Genomic DNA, 18,561 nt, shown 5'->3' with positions numbered 1-18,561 from the left:
GAATAAAATGATTCCTCACAGCAAGAGGGGCTGAGTAGAGGCAGTCTGGGCTTAGGTATAGTGATTCACAGCCCAGAAAAACACATGGCTTTCCTGTTTTTTATGGCAGAAGAGTTATCTGTCTTTCTCTATCTCCTTTAGACTGAGCACTAGCACAGTTTTATAGAAATCCTTCCCTCTGAGTCTCTCAGTAGATGGCATTTTCTACTTCAAGGAGCACGGCTACACTAGTGCAGCTGCATTGCTGTAAACTCTAATGTAGCCAATCTAAGGCGATGGGAGAGAGCTCTCCTGTCAGCTTAACTACTCCACCCCTGGCAGTAGCTGTATTGGTGGAAGAAGCTCTTCTCCAGTGTAGACAGCGCTATGTTGGCAGCTTATGTCGGTGTAACTTATGTCACTTTGGGGGGTGATTTATTCACGTGCCTAAGCTACATAAGTTATGCTGACGTAAGCTGCAGTATAGACAGAGCCTAACACTCAGTCTTCTTTCTCACTTTTCTAGAATAAGGCAGGGATTATAGTTTAGCATTAAAAATGGAAGCACCTCATGGTTTTGTAACAATATTGTAATTTCTAGTCAGTGGGCCAAATGATCTCTTCAGATATGCAGCATGTATCAGCACATGTTACTGAGGGCATGGCTACACTTGCAGATGTAGAGCGCTGTGAGTTAAACCCGCCTTCAGAGAGTGCAGTAGGGAAAGCGCTGCAGTCTGTCCACACTGACAGCTGTAAGCACACTGGCATGGCCACATTTGCAGCACTTGCAGCGGCATTGGGAGCGGTGCATTATGGGCAGCTATTCAACAGAGCACCTCTTCCCATTCTGACGCTGTGGCTTTTGGGAAGGGGCCGGGGGGTGCAGGGCATTCTGGGTCCCGTCCCAACGCCCCATGATGCATCAGTTCGCATCCCAGCAATCCCTCTGCTTCTGTCCACATTTGGCGCCATCTTTCAACTTTTTTTGTGCTGCGCGCTCTGTCTTCCCTTTCGGTCTGCGGGAATGGAGCCCGAACTGCTGAGGAATATGCTGATGAATCTCGCCAGCACGTCACGTTTGGCAGTCAAGTTACTCCTTAACATCCAAACATACAGTGAGGACTCCGACGATGATATCGACTCGTGTAATGCATAGGACAAGAGATTGCTTGTGGCATTCACGGACATGCTCGCCACCGTGGAACGCCGCTTTTGGGCTCGGGAAACAAGCGCTGAGTGGTGGGATCACGTTGTCATGCAAATCTGGGGTGAGACTTTCGGATGAGAAAAGCCACTTTCATGGGACTGTGTGATGAGCTCGCCCCCACCCTGCGGCGCTAGGACACGAGATTGAGAGCTGCCCTGACAGGGGAGAAGCGGGTGGCTATTGCAATCTGGAAGCTGGTAACTCCAGATAGCTACCAATCGGTCGCTAACCAGTTTGGAGTGGGAAAGTCTACCATTGGAATCGTATTGATACAAGTTTGCAAGGCCATTAGTTGCATCCTGCTCAGAAGAACCGTCACTCTGGGTAACGTGCATGACATTGTGGCTGGCTTTGCACAAATGGGTTTCCCTAACTGCGGAGGGGCAATAGATGGGACGCATATTCTAATTCTAGCACCAGCCCACCTAGCCTCCGAGTACGTTAATCGGAAGGGGTATTTCTCTATGGTTCTCCAGGCGCTTGTGGATCACCGTGAGTATTTCATTGACATTAATGCAGGCTGGCCTGGAAAGGCGCATGACGCAGGCATCTTTCGAAACACTGGCCTGTTCAGGAAGCTGCAAGCCTGAACTTTTTTCCTGGACCAGAAAATCACCGTAGGTGAAGTCGAAATGCCCATTGTGATCCTTGGAGACACTGCTTACCCTTTAATGCCATGGCTCATGAAACCCTACACAGGGAGCCTTGACAGTAGCAATGAGCAGTTCAATAACTGGCCAAGCTGGTGCAGAATGACTGTGGAGTGTGCTTTCGGCCATTTAAAGGGCCGCTGGCGCTCTCTGTATGGGAAGCTGGACCTGGCCAATGACAGCATCCCTGCGGTTATATCCGCGTGCTGTACCCTCCATAACATTTGTGAAGGGAAGGGTGAAAGATTCACTCAGGCATGGACCTCGGAGGTTCAACACCTGGAGGCTGAATTTGAACAGCCAGAGAGCAGGGCTATTAAAGGGGCCCAGCACGGGGCTGCAAGGATTAGAGATGCCTTGAGGGAGCAATTTGAGGCTGAAAGTCACCAGTAATGTCTGGTGCCCTGCACGGGAGTGAAGTCCAGTGGTTCCAATTTTAGTAGGAATCTGTGTTTGCTACACTGACTTGCAGTGCCTGTTGCTTTCCTGGGCTAAGGTATCTTTTACTTTATGCAATAATAAAGAATGTTTTTACAGCCAAAAAATCCATTTATTGAAAAGAAACACAACTGCTTGGGAAACCGGGCAAAGAGGTGGGGTGGGGAACGGTACAATCACAGATTTGCATATGTCCTGTTATCATATTCAGCCTTCTTGTCTGGTGTGCTGTGCAACGAGTGCTGCACTTCAGGATGGCTATACTGCATGGTGATGGGGGTTGAGTGTAGTGCGTAAGGATCGTAGTTTTCAGGGCTGGGTGGTGAAGCTACATGTGTTGGAAGCAGCTGGTGGCGATAAGAACCCGGATGTTGGGGAAAGTGAGTTGGAGGTGACATGGTGGCACATGGGAAAGAGTTTGGAGACAAGGCTGCAGGATGGGGGGGGGGAGGGGAGCGGTAGTGCTCTGCCTGCATGGCTACGAGTGCCCGGATAGAGTCCGCTTGGCACTCCATGACGCTTATCAGCTGATCCGTGCTTTGCTGCCGGAGCGCCGCGCTTTTGTGCCAGCGCTCCTCATTCTGTTGGCGGCTTCTCCTTTCACTCTCCCTCCACTCCTGCACTTTTAGATTCTCGTTAAGTGACTGCTGCATTACTTCATGCAGCATGTCTTCCTTGCTTCTACGTGGTCTCTTCCTGAGTCTTTGCAATCTCTCGGCCGGTGATAACACGGACGGCTGAGATCTCAAGGTTGCATCTGTAAAGGCAAAATGCAACACTTAACAGAGGCAGCATTGTTCACACCAGACAGAGTAATGATTCCTCTGTACTTAAGGAGGACAAGCACAGTCTACACAATAGCATAATTTGCCTGTCCCAAAGCGAGCTCACATAACCCCCGGGAGCCCCAAAATGGTGAGTAAGCACAGGGTCCAGGGGGAATGATTGTTTCATGGCTGTATTGTCCTCTGGGTTTCTGTGCCTTGGGGAGAGCCAACAGCTGCAGGGGGCCCATATACTGAACACTGTCCCCACACTTTTCACAGGAGTTCGTCCTGAAAGATCTCTCGCTGCTGAGGGTGACCTGGGAAGCAAGGGAGGGTCTTCTACTACAATACAGCTTCCACCCTGGTTCATATGCAGCTTGCCTATGTGCAGCAATGGTCCTCCCCGCCCCTCACTGCACGGTGGCGCAGACATGTTAGCCTGACTGGGATAAGGACCACAGTGGCTCTCCCAAGAAACCTGCGCAAGCGCATTGCCCAAGTTCTGGCTGAGACCTTTGAAGAGATCACTGAGGCCGATTACCGCGATGTGAGAGCACATCAACGCCCTATTCTGCATCTAGGCATGCATGCAGCCCTAACCCTCCTCGCCCCAAGAGCCCGCACCGAATAAGTTCCTTCCCAAAATAAAAGCCGCTTACCGGGAACCTCCTCTGGTGTTTGTCCTGCCCCAAGCACCAGCCGCTGCGACTGGCTACCTTCCTCTAGGCTTGAGAACAGCTCCTGGCTGCATGCATCTAGGGATTCCGGGGTGTCTTCCTCTGCCTCAGCACACATGCTCCTGCTTTGCTGCTCCTCCTCCTCCTACCTTGTTGAACTGAGCTCTGAAGTGTCCATGGTGGTACTCGGAGTGGAGGTGGGTCGCCCCCAAGTATCGCGTCCATCTCTTTGTAGAAACAGCAGGTTGTGGGGGCAGCACCGGAGCAATGGTTTGCCTTGTGGGCTTTGTGGTAGGCATTCCACAGCTCCTTCACTTTAACCCTGCACTGCAGTGCATCTCGGTCATGTCCCTTGATATCTGCCCGAAGGTATCGTAATTCCTATGGCTGCAAGCACAGCTGGACTGGACAGCTTCCTCCCCACAAAAACTGATTAGGTCCAGCACCTCGCCATTGCTCCATACTGGGGATCGCCTGGCACGTGGAGGCATGGTCACCTGGAAAGATTCACTGATAGCACTCCACGCCTGGTTGAGCAAACAGGAAGGGGATTTTCAAAATTCCCAGAGAATTTAAAGGGAGTGTCTGACGGTTGCTCACCTGAGGCCAGGGCAGTAGAGTTCAAACTGATGACCAGAGTGGCTAGAACAGGCATCGTGGGACACTTCTGGAGGCCGATCAGAACACACTAACAGATCGGGGCGTCCACACTGGCGCTGCGGCGCTTCAGCGGGGGTGCATCAAACGTTATTCCACTCGCCAAGGTGGAGTACCAGGAGCGCTCTAGCTGCGGAGTCAGAGCGCTCTACGTGCCTTGCCAGTGTGGACACATCATGAGTTAGAGCGCACTGGGCTGCTTTAATGCGCTCTAACTCGCAAGTGTAGCCAGGCCTTGGTGGTGGGATATCTTTTTAGATTTCTAAATGTCATGAATAATCTCCTGCATGTATTAAAATGTCCTATCAGCGAATACTTAAAAAAAAAAAAAAAAGTGATTTCTAGTAGCGTCAGATGGATCATAAGCAACAATCATGATGACAGCTTCCAATTGATAGAAAGTAACATGCCTTGGGATGGAAAATTCAGTAAGATGTATATCCTCATTGTTCTTCCTATCTTGGAATGCACTTCACTGCTAGAGAATCAGTTATCATCCAAACTTCACTCTTCAGAACCCAATTCCTATAATTGGTTGTAGTGGCAGATTCCCATTAGTAGATGTTTCTGCAAAAATAGAGGGGAAAAGAACATAGGTTAAATGGCTGCATATTGAAGGTGAAGGGGGGGGTTATTAATTCATTATTGATTATAATACAATTAATTGATATTACAAGAAAAATTTTAGTCTGCTTTAATTTTTCTATTTTATGCTTTTTTAAAAGTACTTTTTTATGATGCTCCACATAAACTGCAAAACTAGGTTAGTAGACTTCAGTTCTCATCATCCTTCAGTGTTTTGGCAAGCAATACCTTCTTTTTAAGTACTTTCTGAACATTTTTTGATAAACATTTCTAACAGGCTTTAGGTTTTGAAAAACCCTTGTTTTAGAAAACCTAAGTTCCCCCCCCCCCAAACTACCTGAGTGTTACTTTTTTATACTAGCATTTCTTCCTTTTAATAGAAAGGTGGGGGTAAAGTGAAATAGTGTAAATAATTGAATAGTTTAAATGTTATAAAAAGTTGAATCTTTTAAAAAGTACTGTAATGCAAGATAAGTTGTTTTGTAGGTTCATAATGATTAAAATTTTTGTTTTTTCCTTTCTAGAAATTAAGAAGCCACCAGTGGCCCCAAAACCAAAATTTGTGGTAGGACACAAGGCATCACCTCCCCCTGTTGCACCTAAGCCAGATGTTGTGTTTGCTGGTGTTATACAAACAACAAAGAAAACTAAACCAGCAATAGCACCAAAACCAAAGGTTCTCAAGAGTTCATCTGTTCCTGAAGTTAGACCTCCATCATCTTTAAGAAAAAGCACCAAAAGCCTAGAAGAACACAAAGGAGATTCTTCTGAAACGCTAGACCACCTGAATTATAAAAATGGAGACTCCGCAGAAAGCACTGAGGATACTGCTTACATTATACCAATGTGTTCTTGCAATTTTGAATGCATCCATAAGCTTGGAAATGGGGAGAGCATATGTAAAACTCAAATAATTTTTGAACACTTTGAGAACTTGGAGAATATCAAGATAGGTGAACAAATCGCACCATCTATAAAAGGTAGGACAATACAGGAGAGTCATAGTGAAAAAGTGGCAAATAGAAATCGGGTAGTTTTAAAGGCCAGCCTTCTGGAAGGGACACTCAAAGATGGTCTAACACAAAGTGTATTCCCTAATAGCAGCCCTCTGAGGCACAAGTGTCCAGATCAACTTGAAAGGGATGATAGTAATAGTTCTAACAATGAAGTTAAAATAGAGCTTACAGATCTTGTGCGGTTATCTGGTTCTGAGGAAGCTACAGGCAAGCCAGAAAATAACCACAATAAGAGAGATGCTGATGAAATTCACGTGTCTGAAACTTGTTCCAGTCTGACTGAAAGCAACCACAATTGCCATTGCTCATTGGACCAAGAAACCCTAGAAAATGTTAATGTAAATAGTGATAGTACATTTCCAGGTGGAGTATGTATGAAAGGAGATGATAAAACTCCACCTTCTTCTGGAGCATGTTCAGCACTCAGCTCAAAAGTATTTCCAGTTCCAAAACCGAGAAAGCCACGTGCTGCATGTCTAGTCCGTCAAGATGGTATAGATAGGTCCGGGGAAAGAACAAGAGAACCAATTAATTCAAAGAGCAATTCTGCTGGATCTTCTGAACACATCTTTAAAAAAACAGCAAAAATTAATGTTCTTGGTCAGAGTGTTTCATATAATGATCATCCAGAAAAAGTGCATCAGACTAATACGTTTGAGATTCCTCAAAATCTTGCTGAGAAAATACACGGGGTGAAGGAATCTACTGATACCGAAGAATTAGCCTCACAGAATATCTTGCCTCAGCTTGTACAAGAAGCTTCTCTCATGACAGAAAATGTTAAACATTCCTTGAATGAAGACCTTACTTTAACAAGTCCTGCAGATGAAATGACAGATGACGCTAGTATATTAGCTGCTGTGGACAAAAGGACTAGTTTTATACGAAGCTGTACTCAGTCCATGAGTTTGCCTAAGCAGCTCAAATTGACTTGCAATCAGCACTTGCCTGCCTCCAGTAGCCTTGACGTTTCTGCGCAGAAACCAGAATATAAAGAGATTCATGTAAAAGATGAAAGTTCACCAAGGATTGTTCCTAAAAAACCTCAAAGACACAGCTTGCCTGCTGCTGGACTGCTGAAAAAAGCTGCATCAGAGGAGCTTGTTGAAAAACGTTCTTATGTTTCCAGTGAAGATAAAAAATCAGAAAGTGTTCTTGAAAGAACTCGTTTAAGGCATATGTTGGCCAAAGAACAAGGTATGTCACCTTACTGTGACATGCCAAAACGTTCTTCAGAGAAACCTGTCTGGAAATTACCTCATCCTATCCTGCCATTTTCAGGCAATCCAGAATCATTAAAAACTGCCACCATTGCCACAAACTCAGACCTTTCAACTGCTGTGATCAAGCCTAGAGCTAAATCTCTATCTGCCGTGGATATGGACAGAACGGACAAACCTTCCAAAGACAGTCAGAAGAAAAATACTTTAAAGAAATTTCTCAACTTTAAATTGTCTGTTTGCATAATGAAAAGTGACTTCCAGAAATTTTTTTCCAAGGGCAGCCAATCTATGGATGGTTCCATAGCTAGTCTTTCCACTGGGGAAGGGAATGGTATTGGTAACACCTGGAATGTAACGTCCTTAGCAAGCGAAAGGAAAACTAAATCTGCCAAGGCACGTTCTGCAGAAATAGGTAGCCCAGCATCACAAAAGAAAAGACAGAGACATAGGAGTCAGCATGATATACCAAACAGTCAAAGATTAGAGGCTTTAGATGAACAAATATTCTCAGGGAAGCAGTTGTCACAAACACACTTGAATTCTCTTACAAGCGATTATCCACCAGAATATGAGAATGTGCGCCACTATGAAGAAATTCCAGAGTATGAAAACTTGCCTTTTATTCAGTCTTCTGATAAAAATCCATGTTTTGAATGGCAGAATTCCAGCAGTGTGGTGGAAGACCATGATACAAATGTATATGAGGTGGAAGAACCATACGACGCTACAAGCAGCCATTCAAGACATGGCAGGTAATGTAGGAGGAAAGTGTGTGTAAAATAGATCCAGCTCTGTGTGCTGGATACAGACAAATTTTTATTATTGTTTGAATGGTGAATTTAGGAAATATGCTTGTTTAATTATGTGTTGGCAAAACAATCTAATACCCGTATGTATTTTCACCCATATATGTTAATTTAGTAACAAGTTGTGCCCCGGAAGGATTTTTTCTTGGTGGAATAACTCTTAAATCTACTTGTAGAATTTAGTATCAAGGAAAAGGTGAATTTTTATCATTCCCAATGTCTAATCAGACTTAAAGATAGATAAGCCAACTACTTTGCTTTGGAGTTTAGAGTATTCTGAAACTGAAATTGATGGTAATAGCTAACTGTTGCTTGTATTCAATCTGGAAAAGCTCTTGTAGATAAAGACCGAGACACAGAATGAACTTGCTTAAATGCTCTTAGCTAAGCAGTCACACAGAGAGCTTTTCATTGAAGGGACAGTGCTTAAAGAAATGCTTTGGTGACTTTTATTAATAAAGGTTGACTTTTGTAGAGTTTTAGGGTTTGGTAAATCCATGCTCGGATTTTGAATGGAATATGTAGCTATTTGTAGCTTAGTGCCCAGCAAGATACTTTTTGCAATGCCTTGCACTATAGTTTTGTAATATGACCCTGGTGGAAGGGGGTGCTTATTGAGATGAACTGCAGGGCTGGTGTATAGACCAAACTTTGTAAAGACAATCACAACTGCTCTTATTTTACATGTAGAGTACAAAGGCTTTGCTTTTTTTTTTTTTTTTTTTAATGTATCTCACCAGTGTGAGAACTTAGTGTTTTGCAATGAGATGCTTGCTGTAAAGGGGGAGAAAATATTTGAAATGGCATCCTTATAACATTTTTAGGACTTATAAACTTGTAGATGAAAAGGAATTCAATATACATCAAGTTACTTGCCTTTGTAGGAAGGTGGGAGTCTCTATTGTGGGAAGTAGTCTAGTTAAGCTTCATAATGTTGAATGTGACATCTTACGCATATACCCTCAACGTATTGGTCTTATGAACTGAGTACAGTATTATTTTTGTTGTTTACTGAAGTAAAGTGCTTGCTTCTGCCTTGGGATAGTTTTCTTTTAGATGTTAAATTAGAACCAGAGTTATGTGTTCTTGTATTTCATGGTCACTTAGTCTTTCTGTGGTATTCATGAAAACTTGGGAGGGATAGCTCAGTGGTTTAAGCTCTGGATTGCTAAACCCAGGGTTGTGAGTTCAATCCTTGAGGGGGCCATTTAGGGGTCTGGGGCAAAAAAATAAATACACTGGGGATTGGTCCTGCTTTGAGCAGCGGGTTGGACTAGATGACCTCCTGAGGTCCCTTCCAACCCTGATATTCTATGATTCTAAGACTTTGAAAAGGGGAGCAGAGTAACACATCCAACAGGCTGATACCCTGGATTACATAAAACTAGTATGTTGCATGTGCACTTGCCCCTTTGTATTAGACCACTTTCCCTAAAATTTCCATAGCCTGGCCTTTGAGATTTGTTAATAGCAATTCTTTTTTTATATTTTAAAACTGCAGTGCAAAAGAAATTGTACTTTGAAACACAGCCTGTAAATTGAAAGGACTGTACCTCAAACATTACTACTAAAGCACAAATACAACCTAACCACAGGAACACAAGGCTTGATGTACCAGAATAGATCACGGGTCCATTTAGTCCTATGTGCTGTCAACAGTATCCAGTTTTAGGTGCTCTAGAGGAAGGCCTAAAATCTTCATAAAAGTGGTGCCCAAGCTTTTCTTGTTGCACCCCCTTTACCAGTAATAGAATCTATTCACACTCCTTCCCTCTCCTTTCCCCCCTATTATTGCACAGTTGGCTCAGCAAAGGAGCTTGGACTGAAGGCAGAGCTGGGGATGAGGGAGGAGCTGGTGGTGGAGAGGGAATGAGGACAAAGCTGGGCTGGGGGTGGAGTAGGGGGCAAAGTAAACCTGTGGCTGGAGCTGGGCTGGTGGCAGCGTGCGGCTGGGCTGAGGGTGGAGTTGGACTGGGTGGCGGTCCTTCCCTGCCCCCTGTGGGAGTTGGCCTTTGCCCCCCTCCCAAATGTTCCTCTGTGCCCCCCTAGGGGGGCATGACTCACAATTTGGGGACCACTGCTTTATAATATACCCAATGGTACTATATCATGTGAGAATTTTTTTCCTCATCCCATTATGCCCAAACAATGAGAATTAATAGCTCTTGCAATTTTATCCTAATTTCAGATGATCGATTACATTGAGGCACATTCTGCTCACTTGGTAACCTTCTAAGAGGAAATTAAAGATCCAGTGGCACTCTTGGAAGATAAGTGCTGTAGTTAGGCTATTTAAGAGGAGAGCTGCTTTCTTAGTAAAATATTCTGGAGTGGGATTTTCAAAGGGGTTGGTCTATCTTCACTCCCATTGAAGTTTATCATTGGCTTGAATGGGAGGGTTCATTACTCCCTTAGTGTCCCAAAAATGTGTGAGAACCACTGAATTCATATTGTCTACGCAGTTAACACATTACTGGTGTCAAACTCGTTCACTTCTCTGAAATGTTCTGTGGGATACCTTGAGAAAGGAAAGTAATGACTAGAACTAATAAATGAAGCTAACTTGACTTTGGATGTTCTGCCATGGGAACAATACCAAAAATTTAGTTCCAAGAGCAAGAGTCTTTAATATAGATTATTGGTTTTCAGACTAATAAATCAAGACAAAACATTTTAAATAGGGTAAAGAAGGTGAATGCATTAGCTTTTTGTTTTGTTGGGTTTTAGGGCATTTCATTTTTTTGTTTAATTAAAATATGAGAGAAGAATGGTGACTGGGAAGGGGAGGGATAGAAATTGCTTTTCTCAATGCATGCCAGGTTTTAAATTATCATAATTAGCAGGAGACAGCGTAAGCAAGGAATGAAGTAATTGTCTATTTTCTAGGAAGTGAGTGTTCAGGTTTGAAGCATTACTAAAAGCTAGTGCTTTTTATGCGTCTCCAAAGTACCACTGCAACATTTCTTTTGACGCTACTATAGGAAGTGTGTAACTACAGCTCAGTTACAAATACGTGCTATTACTTTGAAGTATTTCTCTTCGTGAAAGAAAAATATTTGATTTTTGTCATTCTCCTTTTTATAGTAACAAACTCTTACCAAAAAGAGGGCAAAAATTTCACTGGAAACAAGTTGAAATTGAGTGGAAATTTGCCAACAGTCTAAACAAACTAAAGATGCAAAGGAAAATTAAATCTGACTTAAAGCATATGTGATATGACAAAAGGCAAAGAGACTTAAACTTTCCTGCATCTTTGGGGGCCCCCTTTTTTTTAATTATTATTATTATTATTATTTATTTGCAGTTGCAAAGCTGCTATCTTGTACTTTCAGACTCCGTTACTCTGTTCCTCCAGCTTTTTGTGGATTAATCTACTATGTTTCCTGAATATGTTGGCAATGTTTCCTCTGAGCTTTTGCAACCATACACGATTGCTAATTGATTTTGATTGAATGTAGAGCTCCCTGTAATTGTTAGCATAATTTCTGATTGCATTGCTCCTTGAAACACATTGCCTAGTAGGAGGATTTCTCTTTGAGAGAGACTTTCAGCACTCTATATGAGTACAACTACATACTTTCCTTTTTATTTTTTCCAATGACCTGATTTAGAATTATTGTTTGGAAAACCATAAAAATGCCGAAGTATAAATAAATGAAAATAAAGTTAATAAACAGAACTGATTAGGAATTTTAAAACTCTGTGTTATTGATGGAATCCTGAGGTTAGGTTCCTTCTCGTGGAAACTTTACCAAAACATTGTATGCTAGATATTGCCTACTTGGAGTTTGAAATATGTCTTTGTAGTTAAACTCCATCTTTGGTATGTTCCTGTGTTCGCTATGGGCTTGATTCTGCAACCATTGTTTGTGCTGAGTGACCCGTTTGGACTACTCACATTAACAATAGGGACTACATAACATGAGTGAGGGTTGCAGGATTAGGCCCAGAGATAAATGTTAATTTGATGGTCAGCTCTCTTGAATAGGCCATCATCACAGGTGAAAAAGGTGGGCTTCCCTGAAAAGATGGCTGTGTAGGATAATGTCTCATAAGCAGATTTGCAGTGTCTGTGCTAAACCCTTATCAGGAGAAGTTTTAAATGTGGCTTTTTTGAACAGCTTTCCAATATTTTTAAGAAGTTTCAGATATCTGAGATTTCTTGTTTGCTGGGCTCTGAAAAGATGCTCTTGCTTCTCCTATTGTAAAACCAGAGAAAATGCTGTACAATAGAACATCAAAGGTACGAACACCAGAGTTACGGACTTACCAGTAAACCGGACACCACCAGTAATCAGGCAGCCTCACAGACAAATAAAAACATTAAAAAAACAACCCCCTCCCCCCTCCCACAGCAAATACTGTACTGCCTTGGGGAGTGCTCAGGGCAGGGGTGTGATATACCTATCTCATAGAAGTGGAAGAGACCCTGAAAGGTCAGCAAGTCCAGCCCCCCTGCCTTCACTAGCAGGACCAAGTACTGATTTTGCCCCAGATCCTTAAGTGGCTCCCTCAAGGATTGAATTTACAACCCTGGGTTTACCACTGAGCTATCCCTCTGTCCTTCGGGAGCACCAGGGCTCAGCTGGGGGTGGGAGCGCTACAACTTGGGGTTTCAGCCCTGTGGCTCTGCTCCGGGTTTTAGCCTCGTGGGGGGCATCTCTGTTCCTCAAAGGGGCCATCCGTGGCCCAACCCAGTACATGCATACTGCCTTGGGAGCCACCGCGTCAGGGCCAGGTGACAGGCCGCCACTCCTCCCCCCTGCCAGCGGTAACCAGACTTTGTGTCCGGTCAATATATCTGACCGGACACTACCAAGTTCCTTTTTTGACTGGACTCGCCGGTCAAAAATCAGACACCTGGCAACCCTAGGCGGGTGCCGGGGCTCAAGTCTTCACTCCTGGTTTCAGTCCTGCCTGGGGGGGTGAGGGGTGTGTGTCAGGGCTCAAGGCTTTAGCTATGAGAGGCGCTCTGGTTTCAGCCCCAGCATGTCCCACCTGTAGCTAAAGCTCCGAGCCCTGGTGTTCCCGCCCCCGCCCCCCCCAATGAAGCTGGGAACAGAGCCGTGTGGAGCTCCAAGCCCCGGCACTCCTCACGCGACTGAAGCCGAGGACTGAGCTATGGGGATGAAGCCTCGAGCCCCAGCACTCCCCCGAGGTCTAAAACCCTGAGCTCCAGTGCTCCCGCGAGTTAGAAGCCCTGACTCCTGCCCCCCATCACCCGGACCTTTATTTCTCCCCCCAACACACACCCTGTGGCTGTAGCCCCAAACCCTCCCCTCCCCTCCCCCGTGGCTGAAGTCCTGTAACCTCTTGTTCAGAGTTATGGAACATTTCAGTGTTATGGACAACCTCCATTCCTGAGGTGTCCATAACTGAGGCTGTACTGTATAACATAACCAAGGGCCAGATGTGTGGATTTCACCTGCTCCTGTGTGTGTTTTTTTTTTTTTTTTTTTTTAAGTCACTGTTTTGTGATGAGTTCTTCTGGAGAATGAGTGTGATAGGGAAAATAGAGAGGGTCCCTGTCTTCATTTTCCCCCTTTCTTCCTTACCCACCCTTGATATAAGCCTGATTTTGCCACTCTTCCGTGTTGAACAGTACCATGCTCCACAAGTAATCCCATGAAAACCAGTGGGACTATTTGCTGAATAGGGAATTAGCCAACATAATTAAGGATAGCAGAATGACCTTTATTTCCCATCCTCAAGTCTCCTCCATCCCCATTCCCTCAACGTTTTGGAACTGCTATCTTTTTGCTTTTGCAGCTTATGAATGCCACTTCTTTGACTTTACTAGTCACCCCTCTGACTAGTTAAAGTGCTTATCAATTCTCTACCTTTCTATATGCTGAATACAAAGACTTCTCAGCACACCCAGCTCTGGTGAGTTAGGAACTTAGGTCGTAGAATGGAAACTGTAGCCAGTGCCACTCTGTGCAACCATGCAAAAGGTCTGTGCCACCATACTGACCCAGTTTGATAGTTTATGAACAATAATGTGTTAAATTTTGTAATGAAATATATATAATTAGCTATTTGTAAAATTAGAGACCAACATTAAGATCAATGCGAGACTCGCACTACAAATGCTGTTAACATTCAGCAGTGTTACTCTCTGGGCCAAAGCGTTAGGAAGCAGGAACTGGGCTTGTACGGAATGCTGGGATTGTGTTGCTCTGCTGAAGGTGCCCCCTTTGGGGACAGATTCAGTCAAGATGCTTGGATCTAGTTACTCTTCTATGTCACATGAATTTGTGCTCTGTCTGAATAGTTATTTTAAAACACTTTGTGGGATGTAGCATCTGAAAGACATTTTAAGCAGACAACCATTTGTTTGGGAAAATCATGTGTTTCTCTTTTGGAGGACTCTTGATGCAAATCCTTGTCACTTTGCTTTATTTTCCCTACACATTTGTTTTCCATAATGTAAAGGGACACTGTCAAGTAGTTTAGGTCCATAATTTCACTCACTGTATGATTTAGTATGAAGTGGCCCCATAGTTTAAAATATTTAAAATCATCACTCTTCCTCACTTAAAAAAAGACAAAGGAATCCTCCTTTACTCCCGCCCCCAACAATCTAGTCTTTATGTATAAACCTTTTAATTAGAGCTGTTTGGAAAATATTTAACTAAATGAAATTCCATCAAAATATGCATTAAACATTTCACAAAAACATATCTGTTTACATAAAGCTTTCCTCTGGAAGGTTTTTGAGGTCCTGGGTTCTCTGGTCCTTTCTGATGACACTCTCTCTCTCTCTCTCTCTCTCTCTCTCTCTCTCTCTCTCAGGTTTTTCAATCTGAGGGCAGGTCTACACTACCACTTAAGTGGGTCTACCTGACGTCGCTCGGGGTGTGAAAAAGACACCCTCTGAGTGACGAAAATTACAGCGACCTAAGCGCTGTTCACACTGGCGCAATGTCAGCAGGAGATGCTCTCCCGTTGACATAGTTTCAGCCTCTCACGGAGGTGGAGTAATTATGCCGATGGGAGAGCGCTCTCCCGTCGGCATAGCGCGTCTTCACCAGACGTGCTACAGCAGAGCAGCTGAGCTGTTGTAGTGCTTCTAGTATAAACCTGCCCTGAGAACTGCCATTTTGACACAGAGCCTGTTCCTGGAAAGTAATGGAAAGGGTTTGCTTTTGTTCCAGTGTGGAATGAAAACAAATTTCAAAACCTCAAAAGCAGTGATAAAACAAAATTGTCATCCTCCAGGCCGCTCTACTTTTATTATTTTTGTCATACTGCTGTTAAGAACTGTAGTGACATCATTGCTGATCCTAATGAGTGCAACAGTTGGGAAAGAGAGGGTGATTTATGCTCAACAAGAAACAAGTACAGTCATGTTTGACAAAATAGGAAAGGAAGTAAAAGTTTTTCAGTTTCTCAAATTGTATTGCAAACAACAAAATTCTTGATTAATATCCTTTTAATATATACTGGTATAGTATATTTGTGTGTACACTCACACACACACACACACACACATATTTATATATGTGTGTGTGTGTATGTGTACATATATATTTTTATATATATATAAAAAGTGTGTGTGACACAGATCTGGCTAGTCCAATATGTATTGCAAGAGTCAAGAGATATGTATTGGGTATCAAATATCAGTTAGTGCTCACTGCTTCTGGAAGTCTCCCTCTGCCACTCCTAGAGTGCTTTCTGTGTCCTCCTTTACATCTTGGCCTTGTGTACGCTAAAGAAATTGGCCATACTAACCACAGCTTGGATCCCCTAGGTTGCATGTGACAAACCCCGTGTCTACACTCATAATAGCTACTACAGTGCGTAGGTATTCCCTCCACCATTTGGATTGCTCTTGTTCTAAGTAATGCTAACTGTGGTGCCATACAACAATGTCACTTTCTACCTATAGACTGCTTTTGTAGACAGGAAGAGTTTAGCAACTGTGCCATTCTAGTTGGTCTTCCCAGTGCTACAAGAATATTCCTGTCTGGCTTCCCATGACATTTTGTCATCCCAAAGCATTGGCTCTGACCTGTCAGGCTGGATGCATGCTGGCCCAAGAGCAGCCTTCCGTGGCAGTGGCTCCACTCAACTCCCAACCTTTACCTCCTGCAATTAAGGTCACACTTCAGAGCACCTGGGTAGGACTTTACTGTCTTCAGTATAAAGCAAAACAGAACTTTAATAAAATCGAACTTTTAACTTTTTTTTTCACCCCCAGGAGATTCTCTTGAAAACTCCAAACAGACTCAGTGACAAGTTAGTAGACACACATACCCCACACTGTCACAGTTTGCACATAATTTCACCTGCTACCTCAGCAGCATCTACTGCACTCCACATGCTGGAAAAGAATGAGCAGTGTACACAACAAGGTGGTTGTAACATGCTGCATTGCAAAACTAATTATCTTTCAGAAAAATCTGATGTTCTGTCACTGTATCACATGGAGTAATCTTGTGTATTATGATATTCTTGCTTGCCTACTGCACACTCTTATTGTATTTGATTCACTTCTTTAGGAAGCTGGACAGAGCAGGGAAAATAGGCAGAATCTCAGTTCTCTGCAGTATAACCAGAACCACTCTGAATTTTTTTATTCTTTATACAATAATCAAAATATATTTTGAAAGGCTGTCATACTAATTATTATCAGATTTTTTAGTTGTAGTTCATAAAGGCTCCAGTGCTTTACAAATACAGATAGACACCACCCTTCCCTCAGAGGGTTTACAACACACTATCTAGCAATCTGCATGCCCGTAGATCAGGGGTCGGCAACCTTTCAGAAGTGGTGTGCCGAGTCTTCATTTATTTACTCTAATTTAAGGTTTTGCATGCCAGTAATACATTTTAACATTTTTAGAAGGTCTCTTTCTATAAGTCTATAATATATAACTAAATTATTGTTGTATGTAAAGTAAATAAGGTTTTTCAAATGTTTAAGCAACTTCATTTAAAATTAAATTAAAATGCAGAGCCGCCCAGACTGGTGGCCGTGAGCCGGGCAGTGTGAGTGCCACTGAAAATCAGCTTGTGTGCCGAAGGCGGCATGCGTGCCAGAGGTTGCCTACCCCTGCCCTAGATTAATGATTCTCATCCTTCTCTGTACTGGAATTCCATCCCCATATTAGCATTATGGGAAGGGCAGCGTGGTTGTGACCTCCAAGTTAAGAATCTCAGTTGCAGATTTAAGTTTGGCCTTTCTAGTAGTTGATCCTTAAATCCAGATCAGATTTCAACACTGTAAACTTCTTTAAAGCCAACAGGATATAACCAAGAGGCTTGTTAAACATTTTTTTGACCCCCTTTAAAATGAATAATCTGCTGGTGGAAAATTCTGCGAATTCTAATGGGCAGATAATTTTAAAAGGTCTGATTTTTGGTGACTATGACAAAATCACTGCATCATCTGTTAACTTAAAATTCTTCCCACAGTGACAAACAAGGAAGTAAATGAAAAGGCATTCCATTTAGCCCTGTTAGTATTTTCTCTATTTAAGTATAAGACAGCCTCTTGGACTCCCTGTTAGACCTTCATAATAGAATTTCAAATTCTGGAAATTTGATCTCTTGAAGGGTAACATATGCAGTCTCTCCCTCTTTTGTTTTAAACCCTATCCCCTTGCTTTTCACTTTTTCTTCATTTGAGCATTCTTTCTACATACACACATACATCTTGTCATGTTAAGGGAAGGACCAGGTAGGGTTCCTTATTGTGAAAGTATGTTTTCTTTCTCCACCATGACTCTTCCTGTTTCAGACCCACCAACTAGGTGTACTTAGTAAATCACATGTCTTCCAACTTAATGCAGAGAGTACCATAACATAAATATGGAGCGGAAAGTTGGATATGAAATGAGAACTGATGATGAAAGACTCATTTATGTGGCTTGACAACAGCCATTTCCTGAAGGTTATTTTCAGCATTGGCTCAGGAAATGAATTACTAAAACTCTTTGATACTATGTTTCTTAAGGTGAAATTTTTACCATAATAAGACCTAATCTAATTGTTTGTATTATGAATGTGAAATAAAAACACATTTGAGTTGGATTTTGACATAAAAATACATTTTTGAAATGTTAGGAAAGAGGCCAAAATTTTGACTTAAAATGTAATTTTATTCATATTTTAATTCATTAAATTTTAGTCTCACTGCATGCAAAAATTACCAGTTATTTCAGTTGTACTTGATTATGCACATCTAACTACAGTATTACAATATTGTACATAGTTGTACTTTAAAATAAACATAACAAATACAATGCAGCAAGGCACACATTTCCCTTATCGGTTTGAATTCTGATATTCATTTTTTACGAACCCCTGATTTGTTTATGAAAGTTTTAGCTTTTTCCTTAAAGTGGGGGCTAACCTCTGTGTGTGTGTAAAAATCACTTTTATTGCAAAATGGAATAAAAGCTTCCAAAATCTTTATGGGGCAATGAAAGGAATTTTACCCAAACTAATACCTTGATAGCAATCCAATTTGATCCATGTGGGCAGACCACTCCAAGTGTGTAGAGCCCCTCTGCCTTCTGTGGCTTCCTTGTGGGAACCCTTAT

At 42.8% G+C, this 18,561-nt stretch overlaps 1 protein-coding gene across 1 annotated transcript in view; it reads left to right on the top strand.

The window, feature by feature from the left end:
* Positions 1-18,561, top strand: part of FGD6 (FYVE, RhoGEF and PH domain containing 6) — a 104,300-nt gene that overhangs the window by 7,847 nt on the left and 77,892 nt on the right. The window contains exon 2 of the mRNA XM_034772960.1: positions 5,488-7,954. Within this exon, the coding sequence (XP_034628851.1) occupies positions 5,488-7,954 (2,467 nt within the window). The remainder of the gene's footprint in view (positions 1-5,487; positions 7,955-18,561) is intronic.

This window comes from Trachemys scripta, chromosome 1 (assembly GCF_013100865.1).
Source record: "Trachemys scripta elegans isolate TJP31775 chromosome 1, CAS_Tse_1.0, whole genome shotgun sequence".
Taxonomy (NCBI): domain Eukaryota; kingdom Metazoa; phylum Chordata; order Testudines; family Emydidae; genus Trachemys; species Trachemys scripta.
This window is presented reverse-complemented; position numbering and strand designations above follow the sequence as displayed.